The sequence below is a fragment of the Leiobunum rupestre genome, chromosome 7 (genome assembly GCF_980474605.1).
Source record: "Leiobunum rupestre chromosome 7, qqLeiRupe1.1.hap1, whole genome shotgun sequence".
In the NCBI taxonomy this organism is placed as follows: Eukaryota; Metazoa; Arthropoda; class Arachnida; order Opiliones; family Sclerosomatidae; genus Leiobunum; species Leiobunum rupestre.
The window spans coordinates 20,877,640-20,902,757 of record NC_143390.1 but is presented as its reverse complement, the minus strand read 5'-3'; the positions used below and the strand labels follow the sequence as shown (position 1 = coordinate 20,902,757).

The 25,118-nt window shown below is 35.9% G+C and overlaps 1 protein-coding gene across 3 annotated transcripts in view; it reads right to left on the bottom strand.

Annotated features, from left to right (window-relative positions):
• Nucleotides 1–229: 229 nt before the first annotated feature.
• The window catches only part of LOC149935101 (orexin/Hypocretin receptor type 1-like), a 50,526-nt gene continuing 25,637 nt past the window's right edge, over nucleotides 230–25,118 (bottom strand). For 2 of the 3 annotated variants that reach the window (XM_090181248.1, XM_090181249.1), the window contains exons 3-7: nucleotides 19,178–19,592; nucleotides 16,890–17,046; nucleotides 3,199–3,311; nucleotides 742–877; nucleotides 230–683 (exon numbers count right to left, since the gene is read on the bottom strand). In XM_090181248.1, coding sequence (XP_090037374.1) covers nucleotides 608–683; nucleotides 742–877; nucleotides 3,199–3,311; nucleotides 16,890–17,046; nucleotides 19,178–19,592 — 897 coding nt within the window. In that variant the 3' untranslated portion in view covers nucleotides 230–607. The remainder of the gene's footprint in view (nucleotides 684–741; nucleotides 878–3,198; nucleotides 3,312–16,889; nucleotides 17,047–19,177; nucleotides 19,593–25,118) is intronic. The other variant, XM_090181250.1, reaches the window with a different exon arrangement.

Genomic DNA, 25,118 nt, shown 5'->3' with positions numbered 1-25,118 from the left:
ATAATAATAATAATAATCAGCTAGGCTAATACTCAAGGCACCACCTTAGGCCTAAGTCATCAAGCGACTTTTAAAGTCATTAATTCAAGTGGCCGGGTTACAATGCGTAGGAGGGTGGTGGTCAGCCCTTCATGCCACGCGAGCCAACAGCTCCCTACACTAACTATTATTAATTTTATTATTATTAATAAAAACAAATATTGAATCGTTTTGAAAACGGTCTTTTTATATATTTTTTTGTTTTAAACGTTTACAATGCATACATTAAAATCGTTCAACTTTGACAGACAATTTTACATATTATCGGTTTTTTTTTTCAATTTTATGTACAAATTTAACGTGTGCAAATTCGGCGATGACGTCAATTATTTTCGGTTCGGCGACGGCACACGTGCGAGGAAAGAGACAGAGGTCAGTGGGAATTGGTCTCCTTCGAACTTTAATATTCAATTTATTATACAGTCATTATAAGTATATCGATTTTTTTAAGTAAATATACAATATATACGTGACGTTAGGGGGGTGTTCGCACTGTGGCGTGCTCTTATAGAGAACGGGATAGTGTGAGTCGCGTGTATGCGTGTCGGTATTTTAAAGGGTAGACATTTTAAATGGTATTATTGTTGGCGGCTCCGGCGATTACAATGGTCTTTGGTTTTAGAGATTCCACCCAATTTTTGAGTCTGAAAATAAAGACGTCATGAATCACGGGTGACAGAGTTCATGGGAATATTTTCGCACTGCGTGAAAGAATTTCCGTAGTACCGACACAACGATCCGTCGATCTGACTCCGCCTCCGACTGGACATGTTCAGTAATCGAACTCGCCGACACGTCGTGCAGCGGAACGTCTTGCGGAACTCCTTGCGGAATTTGCCTGCGGAAAACCGAAAATTAAATATTTTTACCTCTTTAGATATTTATATTTATTTTAAATAAATTTTATATTTGTTTCGCGCCAACATGTGTTCTAATCATGCCCGCCAACACTGCTATCATGGCTGTTTATAAGTACATTTCCTTTGCACCTTTATTAACAGCACCGAAAAAATCCCGTTTAATTTTTGTATTTTAAATAATAATATGAATAATAATAATAATCCGCTGGCTAATACCCAAGGCACCACCTTAGGCCTAACGTCCTCATGCTACTTTTAAAGCCATTAATTCAAGTGGCCGGGTTACAATGCGTAAGAGGGTGGTGGCTAGCCCTTCATGCCACGCGAGCCAACAGCTCCCTACACTCACTATTACCGTTAACCTCAACAAGTTTTTATGGAAGGGGAAACCGAAGAGCTTTGGGGAAACCCCTTAAACCAGTGGGGAGAGAACTAATTGCAAACTCAACGCGGAAGGAGTTGTTCCATGTTTTCACCCAGTGCCACAAGCTGGGATCGAACAAGGCTCCTCTTGCTGTGAGGCGAAAGTCCTAACTACTCCGTTATGTGTAAATATAACAATATTAAAAATTTAATATTGATTAAATTTCCAAATTTGGATCCAACTGAAATCCAAACAAATACAGTTTGAATCCAATTTTGTTTTAATAAAATAATTTTTAATAAAGTGGTTTTTCAGACTTTGTAATAAGATCAAATATGACAATTTCTTGAGGTAATTTTGATATCAAATTTTACCAATCACTTTCCCTAAGGGACATATCGTTATGTATCATTGTATACAATGGTTTTAAAAATTTTACCAATAAATGAGTACCCTATCTACATATTTAAAATCTACCCAAAGCCTTCTGGCCACTTCGTAATCGAAAGGGAGCAAGCACGCTAGAACAAGCCTCTAAGATGATTGTACGAACATTGATATTTTTTTTTAAATCCTACAATCACAAAGTTAATTTGCTTTAGACATAGACTAAGAAAGGTGTTCACCAGGACATTCCAAGCAGGTGTTCAGGGAGAAGCGACCCAGCAGGGTTTCGCCCACCATCTCCTATCGTAACTCGATACAGTTTTTACTTTGCAAATAAAATTTAACTAAGGATAAAAGTGAGGGGCAGGTCACTTCCTTGATAAAGGACGCACCCCTCAAAAGATTAAATCAGATTTAATCGTGATTATTTGGATTAAATTCAATTTAATCACGATTAAGTTGATTAAATCACGTTTAATCATGATTAGAATGTTTAAATCTGATTTAATCATGATTAAATGATTAAATCTGATTAAAATGATTAAATCTGATTATAATGATTAAATCTGATTAAAATGATTAAATCTGATTATAATGATTAAATATGATTAAAATGATTAAATATGATTAAAATGATTAAATCTGATTAAAATGATTAAATCTGATTAAAATGATTAAATCCTGATTAAAATTTTTTATCGTCCTTAGTATGATTAAATCGTACTTTAGTTTTGATTTTAATGATAAATTCTCGATTCGACCGATTATATTGATTAAATCATGATTAAAATGATTAAATATTATTAAAATGATTAAATCTAATTAAAAAGATTAGATCATGATTAGAATGATTAAATCCTGATTAAAAAGATTAGATCATTATTAGAATGATTAAATCTCGTTTAAATCGTGATTAGATTTTCTAATCTTGATTAGATTTTGATTTTCTAATCTTGATTACCCTGATTTAATTATTTTACTATGATTAAGACGCACCCAAAATGGAAGTGACCTGCCCCTCCGATAAAAGCGATTTTTTTCCCGATGGTGAAGTACTAATTACGGGATGTATCCCATAATTACATTAATCTGTTATTCTCCGTGGAAAAAGGTGGTGCTGAAAACCTAATAGATTATATCGCGACGCTGAATTCTGGGAACTTTTCTTTTCCTGAACCGGAGGGTGGGGTTGGGGGGGGGGGGAAGCGGAAACGACTCGATTTCGGGAGCCCTTTTATCACTCGCCGACACGAAATCCATACTCTAATTATACCTCGCTTATTTACGATTAAGCTAAGGCTTACCGCCGAACCCTATATTATTGAGTGGAATTCGATCTCGCGAGACCTTAATCTAACCTTACACTTAAATCACGGGTGTCGTTCTATCCACTCCAGCCATAAACAGCGCTGTCCGCTCACTAAGAATTACATCCTATAATAAAACCTTGGAATTTTCTAACGGTACCCGGAAGTTTCCGCGGAGATTCCGTCTCTGGTGGGGGCGCTACGGTCTACGTCGTCATAGTACGGAAAGGGGTACACTCACCACTCATGAAATTGTAAATGATTGGGTTGATGGCGCTGTTGGCGTAGCAGAGCCAATGAGAAAGCAAGGACGCCACCGTCGTCACGTGACTCTGGGGTAGGCCCGTCGTGTACCTGTTCGAAGGAAAGTAGTAAACGTTAGCGTCGGTACTTCAAACTGAGAAAGATTGTAAAAAGTAGGAAATTGTATGGTAACACGTTTTCGAATTAGTTTCAAACGGAATAAAAAAACCACCCCTCTGTTCCGTTAGACTCGTACCTGGGCATATGAACTTCTTCTAGTTCAATTACTTTAGTGGGCAACGGAAGTCGGGCTGTGGGATGCAATTTCCTCCCCCGAAAAGAATAAAATGTGTTCCACCTTCCCCCCCCCCCTGCCTCTGCCGCTAAGCCTTAAGCAGCGTTCAGACTATGTGAAAATATTACGTTAGCATCGGTCGTGTCGTTTCGGTTATGTTGGTCGCGTCGGTTCGTTCATTTCACTGTTCAGAAAGGAACCAACCTTGCACGGAGATTAACATAAAAAGTGATTGTTCATCCAATCAGAGCTCAGTAATAACGGCGGAAAAATTGAAATAATTTTTTATCCACCTCTGATTGGTTATAGTATTTCGATGGTTCTAAAGGTCGCCACTACCTAGAGTCAGCGCTGATGAGGCATAAGGCTATATGCCTGCTATGAACTTTTTGAGCGGAACGAAATGAAAAAATGTAAACGACACGCGCGAAAATTTAAAGTCTCTGTTGAGAAGTCTGAACGGTGTAAGAAATCGAAAGAACCGACACGATCGACGCAAACGTAATATTTTCACATAGTCTGAACGCAGCTTTTAAGACTCAACTTCTTTCTAACAAACTTAATTTTATTCTTTAAAACAAATACTTTTTTCACGGTTAGCGAAGAGAAAAACCAACTATTTCGCTCTCGTCTGGCGAACAATTGATTAACTTTCATTAGCTAAATGCTTTTAGCTGTTGCTCATTTAAATGTACAAGATTGATTTTTGCATTTTAGCCGAGTCTTAGTCAAAACTAAGAAGGATTTCATTATTAAATTAAAAAAAAATAGAAGTCATCGATTTTTCCGCTACACTTACAAGGAGACATCCCGAAGCGTAACCCACCGATTTTGTTCAAACTCGGGGGATTGGTAGACCTTCATTTATCATGAAAAATACTAAAGGGAATTTATTCAATGGTCAAACGTTTTGCCATGGTAACGAAAAATGTTTTTGACAACAAAAATGGAATTTTTACCATTGAAAATAACATGGGATACTGACCGATTCATAGGGGCCTTCCTGTGAAACATTTGAACAAATTTCGAAATTTCGAAAATGCCAAAAATAGAAAAAACAGATGAAAATTGACAAAAGAAAGCATCAAAATTGATCAATGATTGATCAATTTGAGGTCAAAATCACATGTTATTTTCGATGGGAAAATTTAATATTTTGTGTTGTCTAAAACATTTTTCGTTGCCATGGCAAAACGGTTGCCCATTGAATAAATCCCGTTTAGGATTTTTCATGATACATGAAGGTCTACCAGCCCCCCGAGTTTGAACAAAATCGGTGGGTTACACTTCGGGATGTTTCCTTGTTAGATCTTGGACACACGTACTAGACGCTTATAATTAAAATTCAAAAAATCTGTATTTTATATTTAGTCATCTAAACAAAATATTTTGTAATTGTCTATCTACGCGTAATTTTTAGGTTTACGTGTTTCGAAAAGCATGAAACATAATTACACCAAAAAAAGGTAAATCAACAGATGTATTGAATTTTAAAGGGGTTTTCCATAAAAACTTGTAGAGGTTAACGGTAATAGTTAGTGTAGGGAGCTGTTGGCTCGACTGGCCAGAAGGGCTTGCCACCACCCTTCTACGTAGCGTAAACCAGCCACCTGAATTAATGGCATTAAAAGTCGCTTGATAGCTTGGCTTTAAACCATCTTGGATAAATATCACTTTAACAAAACATAGAAACACGCAAAAAAATTATTCGGTGAATAAAATTGATGTTGAAAACTTTACAAATGTTAAAAATAATATCTTGTAATTCTCGGAAAATGATTTATTGCTTACCATTAATAATAACACGTTTGATATATAAAAAAAACACTGAAAGTTTCAATCTATAAATACGGCTTCGACCTCTAAATAACCTTGGAAATATCGTCTTTGTAGGTTTCCCCCACGTATCCAATCTAAGGTACGGTATCTCCACCAGCCTAGCTTTCATCACAATTGCTTTTTTCGCAAACCGACATTTATTGCGCCTCCGTTTGAGAAATGTTCCCGTTATATATTTTGAAGCGTCTTACATATATTCTTCACATTTCTTTCGTACGAAGTACCTTTCTTATTTTCCTCCCGACAAAAGAGTATCGTGGTTCGGTTTCTCGAGGCGTGTGTTTGCCTGACCCTCACACTTTACTTATTGCGTGTGTTCTTGATTTTACGATGTTGAATTGCTCCTTTCCACTGTAGGTCAATATAGACGTTAAATTTATTTTTATCGTGTTTTTTAAAGGCTGTTTTTTTGACCGAACGAAGTAAGATCAGCTGCCGAATCCAAGGAACGGGGAGGGGTAAAGTGGTACAATGTACCTCTCTTAAAATTGGGCACCAAAAGTGTATTTTTATTACATTTAAAAGAGGCGCCAAATTTAATATTCAAACTGAACTAGAGGTCGGTAACGGTTAATCATTATCCACGATTAAATTGATTTTTTGGGGAAAAAATATAAACAAAGAAATTTACCGGTTAATATTTCGGAAAATGATTAAAAACATATATTATTCGGAAAATTTGAGATTTTTATCGAAAAAAACGTCGTTTTTCCGATTAATTTTACAAATTTATCAAAAATTAATCGGATAATACGGAAATATAAATTACTTGATCAAAACGTTTTACGAATAATTTTGAGAGCTTTATCTATTGATTAAAAGTTAACCATCCCCGACCTATAAACTGAACCCCCCTTAATCCAAAACGTTAATATTCGCCTGAAATTTAAAAACTCAACACGCCTGAGTACGCTGCCTCATGGACAGTAAATTAAGAGGACAGGTTTTCGATAATAAATAATAATAATAATCAGCTAGGCTAATACCCAAGGCACCACCTTAGGCCTAAGTCATCATGCGATACCCTTCCACAGTGCATTTTATTTCTCCCCGCGTATCAATCAGCTCGAGAGACTCCGAGGGAGTCTTGCAAGGTCGTTTGTACCACGTGATCTTAAAATTTCAAAATGGAAATCTAATGCGGTTGATATTGTTACGTAATTTTTTGCGCTTTATATTTTAGTAATTTAAAATTTTGGTTTTTTAATACAATAAAAACAATCAACTAATATTTAGTATATCATATCTAATCTATAAATAAAATACCTTTTGGCGTAAAAATGTACTTCGTGTTTATCTTTTTTCTTTTTTCGAGCAGTATCGTCCACTCTTAGCGATACTTGTTTTTTTAAAATAACCTTGGACGACTCCCTTAGTGTGATTGGCTACGGGGGCTAAACACCAGGCTTTTTACCGATCCTCTAAAATCTACTATCCATGGCTGCCTGGCCGACAACCAAAAGTAAATTCAAAAATATAAGCTAAACTATAGTAAAGAAATTGATTTGGAAAACTTCAACTGTTACATTGTATCAATAGGCGTTCGCTGGTTCGGTAGGGATAATCTTATTGTCTAAGACAAATACATATAAATTTTGCTAAGCCCGAGTAATTCGATTTTATAAATACCCGATGTTATCGAGATTCACGCGTTTTGAAATTAAAAGTCCTTCTTATTTACGGTTTTCATTTACAGGCGAATAATTTATTTTAGCGTCTGTTCCCGAGTGAAACCAAAAGTAAATAGGGGGAGAAAGTCTGGCACTTGGGTCCAACCGCACGACGTCTTATTTGAGGGGTAAAATGTTTGGGCTTCGGAAATGACTTCCCCCTCGCCTCTTTACAGGGACACAAAGGTATCGGTTGTACTCCGCCACGATGAAAAATAGTTCTCTATAAAATACGTGAATATTAAACTTTTGCTTTCGATAATTTGGTTAATTTAGTTCCTAAATAAAGTAGATATATGATAGAAACTAAAATGCGACATTTTAAAAATAATAACACGACTTTTGAAAAATAATAACACGACTTTTGAAAAGTAATCAACCGTAACTAGAATAACGTTCGCTTAAATCGTGGAGAGCGTGGCGCCATCTAAGAGCGGAGATCGGGACTAATTGGTAAATCTACGATGTTAAGGCCTAACAATTTGCAAGTTTAACTGAAATAATAGCCATAGCTACGAGCTTTTTTTGTTTATTTTACAATTGATATAGTAATTATTAATTAAAATCAACCGTTATCGAAGGAAATAATGGTCAGCATTTGACAGAGAGACTATTTGAAATCGCGAGGCGGTGACATGGTTGCCAGGGAATAAAATTCAAAATTTTCATCTTGAGCGCGGACCGGAATACCACAAATGCACTACTTCGCGCGTAATGTGCTATCCTTATTGGTTAGAAATATCACGTGATCACTAGCTCTTCAAAAAGGGTGTCCAGCATGGTGGAAGGTAAAATCTGAAGCCAGTGATAGACTTTCTCCTCCTATTTACTTTTGGTGAAACGGAGCTCGAGAGAAAGGTGAAATTAAAAACATCGATGAGAGACTATTTCACTCTAAGGGCATGGATGAAGGAATATGACTGGGACACGGGTACAGTCATAAGGATGAGCATCTCAATAGGAAATTTGGCAGACTAAAATACGCTAGCGCCACCTGCGCGCGGCCGCTCGTACTGCAAAAATAAATTAAATTTATATTTTTATTTCCGGGGGGACCCGGGAGACAAGCTTTCAAAATGGAGAGTTTTAGCAAATCATCGAAGTGGAATAAACAAAATTGCGCGGCCCATAGTTGTGAAAATTCGAGAGCTAATAACTCAGATTTATCTTTTTTCCGTTTCCCTAAGAATTCTTTAAGGTAATTAATACTAATTACTACTCTTTACGTTATTAAAACATTTCTTACGCCTATTATCCAACTACTACTAATTAAGCCTTGTCACGTCACTTTATTATTATTAAGATGTTCCCAATGGATTGAGAATTCTGGGAGGATGGATTTATTTGGACGAGAGGCGGAGTTATTTAAAGCTGGGGTTGTTCTGTGTGCTAATCACTTTGAAGCACACTTTTTTTATGATTATAAAAAATAATCGAAAAAAAAACTTGGGAAATCAAAATTAATAGAAACATTATCCTTGAAAATCAAATATAATCGAAAATAATAATTTTATTAACCTCCATGTAGTAGCAGAACCTTTATTAAATTTTACTTTAAGTTATTGAAAATATACCTTGAAAATAAAAATAATCCAAAATACTGTTAGAAAATCAAAAGAAAATCATAAAATAGAGAAATCTTTAATAATTATCTTGAAAGATTATTTTAAAAATTGAAATCATTTGGAATCAAAATTAAGTTTTAGAAATCGGGGAAATCTTGGCTAATCAGTAAATAATCCTGGAAATCCTGGCATCGAAAAAATTCTGGAAATCTTTAATGGAAATCTTAAAAATCCAAGATTATTTTTGAAATAATAAAATTACTGGCAACCGAAAAAAACCTTTAGAAATCGAAGGAAATCTTTGGCAATCAGAAATCTTTTGTATAATTTTTACATAAGTAGCTGGCTCCTCGGAAATTTTATATCTATACACTGGGTGTGTCAATGGCTCCATTGTCGCCGCAATGCGAATGCTGCTAAGTTGAATATAAGACGTTACACCAGAAGTATATAAAATTTCTCATAGGACAGAAGTGTTCCTCTAGATCAAAAATATGAAACGCGTATCTTCGCTGTATCGAAGCACTTTCTAATGAGCGTGAATTTCCCGTCACACCGCGGATGTGCACAACGCATCACCGTTGAAAATATTTCCGTGTTTATTATATGTAAAATATAAAAGTTATACTTCATAGGGATATAAACTTATTTATAAACCATATTTAAGTTTATAAATGCTTAAAGGCCTGTCCCACTTTAAATTAGGCCAAAATGTTCAGCGGTTGGCCACCCACCAGGGTATTTGTGCTCCACTAAGTTAATTTAAGGGGGAAGAGTACAGTAAAAGCCTCTTTTTCGTTCAAGCTGAACGTTTCTGTTTTAACAATTACATAATTGAATTATATTTTTCTTATTAGGCTGAACCTTCCTCTAGTGCTCAAAATAATTTTGATAATTCTAATATTAATAGTTAACGAGATATAAGGTCCTAACTAAAGGGTAGTTTTGGCGCTTGCCCAACTTGTTTAGCTCCGGGGCTCCGAATTAAAACGTAATAACTTAATTACTTTTAAATTTAAAATTGTAAAAATTATTTTAGGCACTAAACAAGAGGCTGTTTTACACTGAAATAAAAAAATTATAAGTTAAAATACTAAATTAAAAGAGTTCAGCTTGAAATAGCGCGAAAGTATACAATGACCACTGTATACCACTGTAGTCTTCCCCCTTAAAGGGGGACATGCAGAAAAAAACCTAGGCCTCTAAGAAATTTTGTATATTATTCCAAATGCACAATGTTTTTATAAATAGTAAGAGATGAAACTTGTAGTAAGCAATTCAGTGTCTGTTTGACATCGCTAAGAAGCCGCCGCTGTCGCCGAGAAAATGGAAGAGGTCGACTCGAAAAATAAATTTACCAGAAAATGGATTTAAGAAACCACGGATTGATTTTTCACGAAATTGTTTCATTTAATCTTCAATTCACGTATTTAGATTGTTATAAAAGAGCAAATGAGGTAAGTGAACTTCTATTCGAGACAAAGTTTAACGTCGAGTCAACGTTGAACTGATCCTATCACGACTCTAAACCACGGCCGTTTCAATGGAAATCATCCTGGCCAACGCCGTCTTCATTAGACATTCCTAGTGAATATATGTATAATTTCCTGTTTACATTTATTGGGTGAGTTACAAATCTCAAAGCCAAACACATACGTCCCATTTGACGTGCCGTAAGCTATACGTTTGCAATTACAAGTTCTTGCCTAATTTATCCACGTTAAACTTTGGTAATTCCTATCGAACTATTTGAAATTCATGAATTACTCGTATTATTGAAAGTGCTAAAGTTTATAATCTTGAAAATCGGGGTCGAATCTCTTATTTTTTATTTCGTGGATTTGTCAAAGGGTGAAATTAAAGGGGGTGCTAATATATATATATATATATATATATATATATATATATATATTCTGCCACTAGGGGGAATCTCAGGAGCACATTATTATGAAAGAATAGAGGAAAAGAGAGAGAGAGAAAGAGAAAGGAAGAAAGAATTTGGCGCGCGCGACCAACCTTCTCTAAATTCCGGCGAAAACCATTTTAGCAAAATGAAATATAGAAGCTGGGAGCCGGGAATCGAATATTACGTACGAAAATACAAAACCCCATTTTATATGAAGCCTCTCTCTCTCATTTCTTTGGCCAACGAAACTTTCTTCTGTATTAAGTCTATTCTATTCCCTTTTTCTAACTCCGAAAGTGTATAATGAAAAAATATAAATGTGACCAAAAGTATATATAATATATTTCGCCCTTCACTCATTTCCATATTCTGCTATTGTTATTCACTTCAAACGTACCTTGGCAGAAATTAGTTTCCCTTATGGGAGGGATAGGGCGGTCAGTTGCCAAAAATTAGGTCAAATCGAAAAATTTAGTCCAATTGAAAAAATTAGGTCCAATTGAAAAAATTAGGTCCAATTGAAAAAATTAGGTCCAATCAAAAAAATTAGGTTCAATCGAAAAAATGAAGTCTAATAGGAAAAAATAGGACATATCGAAAAAATTAGATCAAATCGAAAAAAATTAGGTCTAATCGAAAAAATGAATTTAATAGGAAAAATTAGGACAAATCGAAAAATTTAGGTCAAATCGAAAAAATTAGGTCCACTCGAATAAATTAGGTCCAATCAAAAAAATTAGGTCCAATCGAAAACATTAGGTCAAATCGAAAAAATTAGGTCTAATCGAAAAATGAATTTAATAGGAAAAATTAGGACAAATCGAAAAAATTAGGTCAAATCGAAAAAATTAGGTCCCATCGAAAAAATGAAGTCTAATAGGAAAAATTAGGACAAATCGAAAAAATTAGGTCAAATCGAAAAAATTAGGTCAAATCGAAAAAATTAGGTCAAATCGAAAAAAATAGGTCAAATCGAAAATATTAGGTCAAATCGAAAAAATTAGGTCAAATTGAAAAAATTAGGTCAAATCGAAAAAATTAGGTCCCATCGAAAAAATGAAGTCTAATAGGAAAAATTAGGACAAATCGAAAAAATTAGGTCAAATCGAAAAAATTAGGTCAAATCGAAAAAATTAGGTCAAATTGAAAAAATTAGGTCAAATTGAAAAATTAGGTCAAATGGAAAAAATTAGGTCAAATCGAAAAAATTAGGTCAAATCGAAAAAATTAGGTCCCATCGAAAAAATTAGGTCCCATCGAAAAAATGAAGTCTAATAGGAAAAATTAGGACAAATCGAAAAAATTAGGTCAAATCGAAAAAATTAGGTCAAATTGAAAAAATTAGGTCAAATCGAAAAATGAATTTAATAGGAAAAATTAGGACAAATCGAAAAAATTAGGTCAAATCGAAAAAATTAGGTCAAATCGAAAAAATTAGGTCAAATCGAAAAAATTAGGTCAAATCGAAAAAATTAGGTCTAATCGAAAAATGAATTTAATAGGAAAAATTAGGACAAATCGAAAAAATTAGGTCAAATCGAAAAAATTAGGTCCCATCGAAAAAATGAAGTCTAATAGGAAAAATTAGGACAAATCGAAAAAATTAGGTCAAATCGAAAAAATTAGGTCCCATCGAAAAAATGAAGTCTAATAGGAAAAATTAGGACAAATCGAAAAAATTAGGTCAAATCGAAAAAATTAGGTCAAATCGAAAAATGAATTTAATAGGAAAAATTAGGACAAATCGAAAAAATAGGTCAAATCGAAAAATTAGGTCAAATCTAAAAAATTAGGTCAAATCTAAAAAATTAGGTCAAATCGAAAAAATTAGGTCAAATCGAAAAAATTAGGTCAAATCGAAAAAATTAGGTCAAATCGAAAAAATTAGGTCAAATCGAAAAAATTAGGACAAATCGAAAAAATTAGGTCAAATCGAAAAAATTAGGTCCCATCAAAAAAATGAAGTCTAATAGGAAAAATTAGGACAAATCGAAAAAATTAGGTCAAATCGAAAAAATTAGGTCAAATCGAAAAAATTAGGTCCCATCGAAAAAATTAGGTCCCATCGAAAAAATGAAGTCTAATAGGAAAAATTAGGACAAATCGAAAAAATTAGGACAAATCGAAAAAATTAGGACAAATCGAAAAAATTAGGACAAATCGAAAAAATTAGGTCAAATCGAAAAATTTAGGACAAATCGAAAAAATTAGGTCAAATCGAAAAAATTAGGACATATCGAAAAAATTAGGTCAAATCGAAAAAATTAGGACAAATCGAAAAAATTAGGTCAAATCGAAAAAATTAGGTCCCATCGAAAAAATTAGGTCAAATCGAAAAAATTAGGTCCCATCGAAAAAATGAAGTCTAATAGGAAAAATTAGGACAAATTGAAAAAATAGGTCAAATCGAAATCCAATCGGAAAAAATTAAGTTCAATTGGAAAAATTAAGTTAAATCTGAAAAAAGTAGGCCCGGCCGGTAACAAATTAGTTCAATCGGAAAAATTAAGTCCAATCGGAAAAAATTAGATCCAGTCGGTAACAAATATGTCCAATCGGAAAAATTAAGTACAATTGAAAAATGAAGTTCAGTTGGAAAAATTATTTTTTGAGAACCTTTTTCATGAATCCTTTTTTCAAGAAAATTTCGAAGAAGCATTTCGTAAACTGATTTGGAAAAATAAGGGTAGAGTTGGACAAATCAAGGCTTGTCCCCGTCCCGAATTTAACCATTGTAGTGATTTTCTATACAGGGTGTTTCAAGGGGTTATGCAAAAATTTGAAGGAGTTGTAGGGGGTGAGTTGAGAAGTATGCCTGTTGTTTTTTTCCCATTTTCCGACGATGAGTCAAAAGAGCGCCAGAGAGCTTCAAAGTGTGGCCTATTAGCCCCTGGAAGTAGGCTGCAACCAGTGCAAAAATAAGCAGCAGGGAAATGCGAACATTAAGGTTGGGGTTCGGGTGATAGGTAAAAAAGGACTTTGTAAACAAGTCGAGGTAGCCTGCAGCGTAAAAAAGTAAACTTAAACAGTATTTAAAGTCCCTGCTGCTTGGTTTTGCGCTTGTTGCAGCCTACTTCCAGGGGGCAGTAGGCCAAACTTTGAAGCTCTCTGGCGCTCTTTTAACTCATCGTAGGAAAATGGGAAAAACAACAGGCATACTTCTCAACTCACCCCCTACAACTCCTTCAAATTTTTGCATAACCCCTTGGAACACCCTGTATAGATAACAGCACGAAAATTTTGTTTATAAATAAGTACATATTCATACGGCCTGTATTTCCTAGATGTACGTGTTTCATTACTATGGCATAGATCAGGGTGACCATTACGGGCTAACTTTTGTAAATGTCGATTACGACCATCAAAATAACGATGTTGACCTTCAAAATGGTGAGCTTGACTTTCAAAACGTTAACCTCTAAATTATACATAAAACTTACGCTAAAAAATAACGTTTAATATAATTTGGACACCTCTGGACACCTAGACCCTTATTTCTCTAGTAAGAGCTATATCATATCCTTTTGATGTTACTAATTTATTTTTTGTTCCTAATAACCGATACATTTTCTTTTCAGTGTTAAATTATTTAATATCCATTTATATTATAATTAAAAAGATAATATTATAATAATAGTTGCTTTTGTTCCATTGGGTCGATTTTCATTCAACCAAATCCCATTCGACCGACTGTCCTATTCGACCACCTGTCCCATTCGACCGACATTTTGTTTGCTCACAAGTGAAAGCATGAAACCTAACCTAACCTAAGAAAACGATACAAGTTAGGAATACGAGTTAATTTATGTGTTCAAAATATTTTTTACTATTATTATTATTTTCTCTCAGTTCGGGTATTGTTTTTTACTTCGATTTGGATAGGTAAAAATATGCTATAAACGTTTTCGAATAAATGGGATTTGACCCAATGGGATTGCAAAATTAGGATTCGACCCAATGGGATTGCCAAATTAGAATTCGATCAATTGGGAAAGTATATTTTTTGATTCGATGCATTGGGAATTCGACCCAATAAGATTCTATCCAACGGGAATATACCATAATAGTTTAATGTTTTAACCTTCAGATGACTTTCATTATGGCTGCGTGTACAATATGTAATAACTCCCTAGTCCAAACTATACTTTAAAACCACGCCTATTTGGACCGTACTGTTTCGTAGGTCGTAACTTTTCCACAGCGTCAGAATAACTTTCAAGGGTGAAAAAGAAAATTAACAATTTCAAAAACTAGAAACGTGAGTTTGTGGTTGAGGCAGTTAGACGACCCTAAATTAGAGTGTGTTATTCCATCTCTTCCCAATTTTTCATTTAAATTCAGAGTGGCCAAGCCACTTCAAACCCGACTCTGGTCTCGGGCGCAACAACGATGGAAATGAAATTGAGTTTTCATCGCGGGTAGTTTCGACCATACTGGAGAAATGGCCGCGGACTTTTCGTCGAAAAAGTAAATTTCAAAGGAAACGTTTTTAACGAGTTCAACGCTTTTCTATACCATCAACTCCGAATGGTGTCTATACGTCCCGTACTTTTCCCTAGGCGGTAAATCTGAGATAACTTTATACTAGCACCAACGCCATCTCTAGTCCTTTTGTTTCGCAATCCCCGGGTTTCTTTTCTAACCGTAGCGCGTCTGAGATGCGGAAACTCCGTTGAAGTGGATTTGAAGGTCGTCCACGGTGGTTGGAAACCGGAAGAGGCTTATAGGTGTTTTGGGCGGTGGTAATCGCCCCGGGGGCATCTCCTCTCGAGCTTCTCGCTTATTCGAAACAGCGAGTTGATCCTACTATATATTTCGAAACACGTAAGACCCTAGTCCTCGTAACTCATCTTCCACCGACTCTGATTTTCAAGAGGGTAATTTCGTTCCAAACTACGTTGACTAGCTCACTCGAAAATCCGAGATAATTTTGCTTTTGAAATATTCTATATTTGCTAAGCCTTTCCATTCCACTATAGCGTAAGTGACGGGAAAGTAAGAGTATTAAACAGCTCAATTTTGTCGCTGTGTCAATGTTTTTTGAATTTATCCGAACGAATATTACTAAGCCACCCTCCTTTTAAAACAATTTGTCTCGCGTCTGAGAAGAATCCAGTTAAGGACTTGAGAAATTTTTTAATGAGATTTCTTTCACGTTTATTTTTCTAAAGTTACCCGGAAAGATTTACCGCGGTATGACGTGGCTTTCCGAAACTTTCAGGAATAAAATTTAATTTTCCATTTTTTTCCTCTCTTTCTTTCGCTCGAAGAACGGAGATTTTCGGAATTAAGTCCGCCTGATAAGTCCATCCTTTTTTCCGTCCTTCGCTTTTTAGCGTTGCCTTGGAAACTCGATCCATAAACTAACACGCTCGTTTGGGTAATATGAATCTAAAAATATCCCCTTGTAGACGGATGAATACTTTGTTCCTAAATGTTCCTGTCAATGGAAAGATTTCTTATATCCTTTTTTAGTGAGGATTTTAACACAAATTGCGAAGGTTCGAGTGTAGATGCTAACAGCAGGGCCCCCAGAGGTCCTATAATTCCTATAAAATCCTATACTTTCAAAACTGTCCTATAACATCCTATATTTTTAGCTAAATCCCTCAAAAGTCCTATAAAATCCTATAATTTTGATATTTTGCCAATTTCAAATCCAGCCACTCAGTTAAATTGCTAGATTTAGCTATAGGATAAATTCCTATACCAAGTCATTCTAGTCTACACTTTTGTTATTGTTAACACGGCTAGTATATTTTTGTGATAAAATGGTTAAATAGTTTCAAAAACTTATTTCTCTAAATATAGATTTTGTTTTTAAATGCATTAATTAAATAGCATATATAGACCTATAAAATCCTATAATTTTGAAAAAATAGTCCTATAAAGTCCTATATTTTTAGAAAAATAATCCTATTTTTCCTATAAAAAAATTGAAGATTTGAGTAACGGGCTTACTACAATTTCGGGTTTTATCCATCTAATAAGAGGCGATTCGTGGAGGATTACTGGGCGGATGACGGTCAACGCGAGTTGCCACCGCAGAGTTGTACGCTTTCTGTGGCAATTAATTTTCTAGACGAATTTATTCGCCTCTCTTTGGGCCCTATCCCCAGCTTCCCATCTCCGTAGACGCGTTAGTAACGTTAATTCGGAGGGGATGCGCGCCTTAACGATGGCTTCCCGGCCGACTACGATTTCCTTTTGTTTTAAAACGCAATTACGGCGTGTCTTTAGCCCCTTCTGATTCAATAAGCTTTTATCAGCTTTACAGAGAATGAACGATGAGCCTTTCCCTTTTACGGCATTTTTGGGATCTTCAAAGGGTAAAAGTGGAAAAGGCGGTTAAAGGTGAATCGTTGAGTAGCCGACCCGAATAAATTGTGGATGGACGGTAGAGTTTTATATTACCTGAGGGTATTGATGAGATGGACCGGAAAGTAGCAAAGTGCGAAGATGACCACTACGGCGATCAACATTTTGGCCGCTTTTCTCCGGGATCGAATCTGTCCTTCGCAACTGGCGTTGGGAATCCCGTATCTAATTGCGCCGTTCCTATGCTTGACCGCTACACCGCGTCCGCCCAGAATGGAACAGAACCGAGAAAGAAAAGACAGACGAGAGTTTCCCAAAATTAGATTCTTCTAACGGAGGGCCTTGTTTACTGACCACGCCATCTACATGCTCGTCCCGGGACTAGGTAAATGGGAAATAAAACGAGTTTTACCCTTTCAGCTACCTTCACCGTTAAGCGTCCCTTCTATAGTAATAGAGTTGGTACGGGCTTAAATTAGATAAGACGCGTTATTGTAGCCTCCCTACATTTACAAACTTTCTCAGCGTCTGGAAGTGTTTTTAAAAGCCTACGGAGTGTTTGATGTTATCTACGCCACTCACGTTCACTTCTAATTGCTTCAAATTAAATTTCAAACAAGAGGTAGAGTGCCTCATTTAGTAACGCGGTTTGCTCTTAGGCCTAAAATAGAAAACTGACAAGTGGTTACATTCATTTCTACACACTCTTAAAAACGTTGGGTTAAATTATTTTGGTTTTTTCATTTTTAACTACTTTTTGAATAAAAAATAACCCAAATTTAGTTGAAAATCTTGAAACGCATTTGGGTTAAACAAAATTAGGTTGTTTTTAAGATAATATAATAGCATATATATTGGGTCATACTATCAAAGTCAAAGTTCCCACGCGCCAAAGACGATATAAGCATCGAAAATGTGTCCATCGAGCTTGTAGTCTTTGGAAGACAGGATATTAAAAAAATTGCGCCATTCTTGCATCGTTTCCATGAGTGCTTGAAAGGATTCTGAATTTTTGATTCTAAAGGTATAGAATATTTTTTATTTAATTTACTATTTATAATTTAAATTTTTCCAATATTTTATATTTATTTTTATGTTGTGTTGTTATTTCAGCGAAAGAACGTAATGAGCTCCCTTGTTTAAATTTATTGCAAATTGCCAAGGCCCTACGATATTCTTTCCGGTGTGATAAAATTTACAAACCAAATTAATTGTTAATTTATAACCCAAAATTGAGTCATATATTAACCATATTTTGGGTAACTTATAAATTTGACCCAAAATATCGTTATTAAAATAACCCATTTTGGGTGAAAACGGAAACCACCCAATATTTTATTTGGTTAAATACTGACCCAACAATGGGTAAAAAAAAACAACCCAATTAATTGTTAAATTATAACCCAAAATTGAGTCATATATTAACCATATTTTGGGCTAATGTTCAACCCATATTTGGGTAACTTATATATTTAACCCAAAATAGCGTTATGAAAATAACCCGTTTTGGGTGAAAACTAAAACAACCCAATATTTTGTTTGGTTAAATACTGACCCAACAATGGGTAAAAAAACCACCCAATTTGGGTCAAAAACAACCCAATATTTTTAAGAGTGTACAAGGTGCTGTCTGAAACTGACTCCGACAACTTTCAATATCCCGTTGCTAAGCGGTTATTTTATTATGACGAAAACGAAGCCGCGTACAGATCGGGTTCGAAGATAGCTTCTAATGTCGGTTTACTTTCGCGACAGACAGGGCTTTATTATCTTATCAAACTGGGGATCCCATTAAAACGAACAAACTCGGCACTCGAAGGCAACCGAATTCTCTATATACTTACAAGGAGACTACCCGAGGTGGTTATCACCGATTTTGTTCAAACTCGGGGGTTTGGTAGACCTTCATGAAAAATCCTAAAGGGAATTTATTCAATGGGTAACGGTTTTACTATGGCAACGAAAAATGTTTTTGACATCATAAAATTAAAAATTTTCCTATTTAAGCCATATCGGTTCATTTTCACCCATTTGCTTCAAATTGATCAAAATGTGATCAATTTTGATTTTTTTTCGTCACTTTTTAATTTTTTTTTTATAATTTGGTATTTTAAAACTTTTAAATTTTGTAAAATGTTTCACCTTTGGAATCGGTCAAAATCCCATGTTATTTTCAATGGGAAAATTTCCATTCTAACATTTTTCGTTGCCATGGCAAAACCGTTGCCCATTGAATAAAATCCCTTTAGGATTTTTCCAGTTACATGAAGGTCTACCAATCCCCCGAGTTTGAACAAAATTGGTGAGTAACACCTCGGGTCGTCTCCTTGTTAGAAGGGAAGGGTTATCGACTAAACATTCGTAAGGCAGAGTGTATGACGTACCTAGTCTCCGATTATTGGCCGTGTACGGAGGTGGATGCTCTTCCCCCGTGTAGCCCGGAATGTTCTTGTTCCAGAGCACTCGGACGATCTGGCAGTAGGCGACCAGCATCAGAGAGAAGGGAGCCACGTACAGCATCAGCACGATGAAGAGTTGGTAGAAACGCGTCTCTCGTATGCTCCAGCCGAAAGCGCAATCGGTCAAGTAATTGGTCTCGATTCGCAAGTTGGGGTTCGGTTTGGTGTCCAGGACGAGCGCTTCCGGCAGGACGAAGAGGAGGGAAGCCATCCAGATGATGGCGATGGCCGTCTTGGCTCTGGCCGCGGTGCTCTTGGAGCGAAGAGGGTGGCAGATGGCGTACCATCGGTCCAGCGAGATAAACGTCAAAGTCAATACTGACACCGACACGGAGACGCTCTGTAAATGAAATGGAAATTAAAACCCTTCTTAGATTTTAATCCGGAATATTTAAGCCGAAGGAGTGTCGCGTTTTCGTCTCAACAGTAAACCTACCGTCTAAGCTATTCGTCTTACGAGTCTCTACACCCATCTAGCGGCTAAAGTCTTCTACGGACGGCTAATTTGTGATTCGCTTATAATGGAATTGTTAAGATCGCGTTACAGCGTCTTATCAAAAGTTAAGTAGATTATATCAGGGGGAGTTGGGTGGATTTTTCCCCAGAAAGGGATGAAATTGCGTTAATTTTAAGCGCCTCAATTTGGCACCGGTCCCTTGGTGAGAATTATCATCCATCAAAACTCAATTACTAAAGCCAATCCAACTTCCAGGTCGCGTCTCGAGTTTAGGGACAATACCAACCACTGGTAATAGAATTCCCCTAGAGACTTTTTCCAGGGCGTAAAGATCAATATTTGTCGAGAATAACACCGTACGAATTCGCTTTATCATTTTTTTCGTATATTCAAAAACGTTATTATCAATATACAGAAAATGTATAGAGTGCCATTTTCATAAAGAATAAATATTTATTTTGTTATGAAAAAACTGAAAATGAAAGGTTCAGTTGGTTCCGAATTAGTTTATTTTAATACCGAATGAAGTCGTGTATGGTAGACATTTGCGCAAAGACGTGTGCGGGTCTCCTCCACGATCTGAATCACGAAGTACCTTGTATACGTTTCTGTATTTGATTTGATTTGGAGAAATATTTTCCCCAATTGATTAAATTTCCGGTTCGTGACTCCGAATAATATCAAATATTGATGGGACCACAGTTCCTTCCCTCTAATTCGCAAAAATGACCTTTCGAGGTTACGAAATCTGAATAAACATCGACTTCCTTCGCAATCGCGGTAAAAGCACTGTATCAGAGGCTTTCAGAGCCCCTCCAATACAGCTTTCTATTTACGGTAGAGCAGGAAAACGCGACTTTTAAGAAATCTTGTAATTCCGCTTTAAATTAAATGTATCAGAATATAACTACGTAATTTCACTAGATCAATGAGTAGCATCAAGCGGTGCCTACGTTATTATAAAGGCCTGTGCGAGCGTCTGATTTCATTTTTATTTTTGGAAGTTTTAGTTCGCCGGTATTTTTCGATAGAGGCGCTCTTCCTTTACATTAGAGTTTTGAATTTCCGAAGTTCCCGGGTATAATCATTGTCGAGTCAGTGTCTTATAAGGAGGAAGGCGGTTTTTCCGCGGCGGTGAAATGTTTGTCGAGTTTTAAGTAAGATATTTTCAAAATCTTTCATTACTAAAATAAATTAGTTAATATTTAATTTTCTAATAAATTCATTAATTATAATCAATTTATTAGAAAATACTGTTATTTATAAAACTAGGTTATTTCAAATGTTAAATTTTTTGCCAAGGCCTATTGTAAAATACTTTATTATTTAGATTTTAATTTGAGGATTTACAATGAAAATTCCATTAATAAAATGGTATTAGACAGAATATTAGCAAAATTAGCCCGCCGAACGATTCAAACTTTCGGCGCGAATCTAGAAATATTTGAAAAGTAAAAGACAACGAAGTACGCCACCTATTGGTCTTTCGCGCGTAAGTCGCAAGCTCCTGTCACCCACTAGCTAAGCAGCTTGCCCAGGCCTTTATAATAACGTATAGGCACCGCATCAAGAATTATTCCCGTAAGAAAAACCACGCCCCATCGCTTTTTCTCGTCTAATCTAAGGAGGGGGGAAACACTGACGCAATAGCAGGCTCGCTCTCCCTGTAGGCGGAGTATATCTGACGGGAATCATTAAAACATAGACTATAGTTGCTATAAAGTATTCTTTGTTAACGTGACTACATCCTTGGTAGTATTTACATACTTCTTCAAAGACCTTATTGTTTACCCGTTTCTGAACTACCTTGAATAGGAGCTTACCTGTCAGCAATCTGTTAACCCTGGCAACTAATAACTCGGGGAGTAGCTATAATATTTAAAGTATAGGCGCCATACTAACTTACTAAAACAAAAGGGAACCAATTCTATTGTGGCTCGAAACAAACTTTTACCACAATTTTGATTTATTTGTCTTTCTAGGGCTGCGGAATGAAATCGACTTAATGAGTCCTTTTGACAATAACCAATTCCACCGTACTTCACTTCTAATGAGCTGACAATTATATTACTTTAAAACACAGCGTTATATCGATTGGTTAACTCTTGAAATAGCTACCTTCAATTGTCCAAGAAGACGCACTGTCTTTCTCTTAAGAGGGAAATATTTTCAAGTACCTTCCATCCGATCTGCTTTAAAGACACGCTTAAAAAAGAAGCGGCTCTTTTATGACGAAGGCAGCTCCCCCCATCGGATCAATTCTCCCATAAAACTCGCCATATTAACTCTATTCAGACTTTACCCTTAACTAAACACGCGACTGAAGAACCTAGTAGCCCGGATGTCTACCTACAAGATGTCTAAGAAATAGGTCTAATTTATGTTGGGATATTAACTCCAGCATCTTCATTTTTACGATGGCCAAATGCGTTCTTGGCCTTCATTTACGCCCAATATGGCTTTATTGATTTTTTTTTATCCAGCGGACCATTTATATCCCCGGGCCTCTCCAGAAATTTAACAGAAGCTGTCGTTGTTCTTTTTACAGCCTTTTTTTGGGGTTGTACTCGAACTATTTCTCCGCAATCGTCGCGATGTGGAAGATGAGAATGGGGAAGATCGGATGGCGAAAAAGGGATGTCCATTAAGCCACTTCCTCTTATCGCTCTATTTCCTTCCTTAAAAGAGTTAGACTCTTTATCTAAGCTGAAAAGGTCTCTCTGTTCCATTCCGCGTCCTTTCCTAAATCAAGGTCGAATTGACACGGACCTAAGAGAACCTCTAAGGTGGACCGTTAGTGGGCTGTGTGAGGGGAGCATCAAGTGGGATGATCGGGGAAAAAAGGGGCCAAAGCTCTGGTAAGAGGGGAGACGTGTCTCCAAAGTTTGTCCATCTTTTTTTCTATTTTTTACTCCCGGTTATCTCTTGGTTTTCCTTTATCTCTATTTGGCGCTGTGTCCCTCGGTTTATTTTTTGCTCTTTCGCGACCAATTCCGCGAGAAACCCCCGGGAGGGGGCGAAACAAAAACGATCTATAATAGGATCCACAAGCAAACGCGCTTTTTATATCAAACAAAGGCTAACGATTTTTCGCCAGCTTCCGTGCCTGGATGATTGGATTTTCTGGGACCAGACTAATTGTTGTTTAATTACTTTGACGGATTAAGAGAACGACTGTGTTGCGGGTACAAATTACCTTTGCCTCGGTATTTCAACCGACGCGTTTGACGTACGAGTAATGGCATTTTCATAAAACGGCTATTTCGGTCTATAGGTTTCCTTTGATAATTTTGTCTACTTTTAGTCAATTTAACACTTTTTTTTGTCGATAGACAGTTTTGGATTTTCCACGTAGCCAGTCCAACAAATGCCTAGGGCCTATCGCTATCTCACGAATTGTCTTTAAGTGAACAGTGAAATTTATAGATAACTCATCAGATCCATTCCAGTATAAGCCCAATATAAGAAACATTTCATATATATAGGGTAATTACGGTTAAGCATACAAAAGGTTAACATGATATAATAATAATAATCAGCTAATACCCACAACACCAGCTTAGGCCTAAGTCATCAAGCGGCTTTTAAAGCCATTAATTCAAGTGGCCGGGTAACAAGGCGTAGGAAGGTGGTGGCAAGCCCTTCATGACACGCGAGCCAACAGCTCCCTACACTAACTATTACCGTTAACCTCAACAAGTTTTTATGGAAGGGGAAACCGAAGAGCTAATATTGCTATTTAAATTCCTGAAAATAAAGTAGACATAACTGTGTTATAAAATTGGTTATTTCGTATTTAACTACTCCTAGAAATTTAAAAATTCATAACTTTAGTATTTTGCAAAAAAAAAGATACTTAACCATTTTCTAAATTGGAAATATTGTAATTTACAAAAAGAGTAGTAATTTGCAAACTTCTTTAAATTAGCTATTTGCATAATTAGTCAACGAATTTCAAATAATATGGAATTTAGAAATTTGTTTCATTAGTAAAGTCATAAATAACATAATAACAATAAGTATACTTATTGTTATTATGTTATTATGATAATTAACGAGATTTACAACCAAACTGATTTTCATAGTCATTGCGTAATCAAGATGTTTTCTCAGCACAGAGCCCTATAGTGTCAAAAATACGCCAGACTTCCGCTAAGCCGAAATATCTGGTTTCCGATAGATAGGCGGAATATTAGGCTAAAATGTAAAATATTAAAAAAGTTTTTCTCGGCGCCACGAGCTCATGTTTTTTTTTCCCGCATAATTCGCACGCGGGCTTCAAAACAAAGCCAAAGCCCCTCGCGACTCCAGAACGCGCTCTCCGATATTAGGCAACTTTTATCAAAAAGTAGTCATCCAAAACGGTAAGTCGTGAGTCCAAGTCACAGCTTGAAGAGAGTATCAGTGCCGAAAAAAGGTTCGGTTAGAAAATTAGCATTAAAGCAATAGTAAGCGTCATACTTATTGTTTATTGTTACTTATGTTACTTACTTACTTTAGTTTTCAATTTCAAAATTTCAAATAATAATTAAATTCCCGAGATAATTAAGAATTAAGTGCAATCAATATTTTTCGAAATGATACCAGAAATGCTGAAGTACTTTAAAATGAGCCTCTACAACAGGTCGTAAGAGTATGGACGTTAACTGCATATTCGTGACGTATCAGACCAGCGTGTAATGAATGCGCAGTTGGGCGGTAAGGTTCAATTTTCCGGATAATTTATTGTGAGACGAAAGTGCCCGCCGACAGAATCTATTACGCTTGAGATAATCTCATAGGCAATCTTGTAGGCAATCTTGTAGGTTTATGGCAAGTAAAGAGACATTCAGCTCGACACCACATGGCTGATGTGCTACGCGTTAAACCTAATCTTTAATGGTTTGTTTATATTATAGAGAAGAAACAAATTAAACGTCGTTATCACCTAGTTGGGTAGGAAGTATTTTGGGACTGGGGGCTCAAAACTTTGTGGTAAAGTCTAGAAATATATTTTTTAAAGTAAGAAAATTGAGATGCCGATAGAATGTTTTCAAAAAATTTGGTTTTCTATACAATGACTAATCCATAAAAAATTGTAGAGGTTAACGGAAATAGTTAGTGTAGGTAGCTGTTGGCTCACGTGCCATGAATGGCTTGCCACCACCCTCCTACGCACCCGGCCACCCGTTTAAAAAGCATTATAAGTCGTTAGATGACTTTGGCCTAAGCGCTCGGGCCTAAGGTGGTGCCTTGGGTACTATAGCCTAGCAGATTATTGATTATTATTAATTGTAACTGATTTTTCTAAAATCTTGATCTTTTTTTTGAAAAACAAATGACTGAAAATTCGGATTTCATAGTCGATGGTGCTAGAGTTGTATTCACAAAAAATCTAGCCTTGATTTCAGGTAGTATCATTTCTCCTAG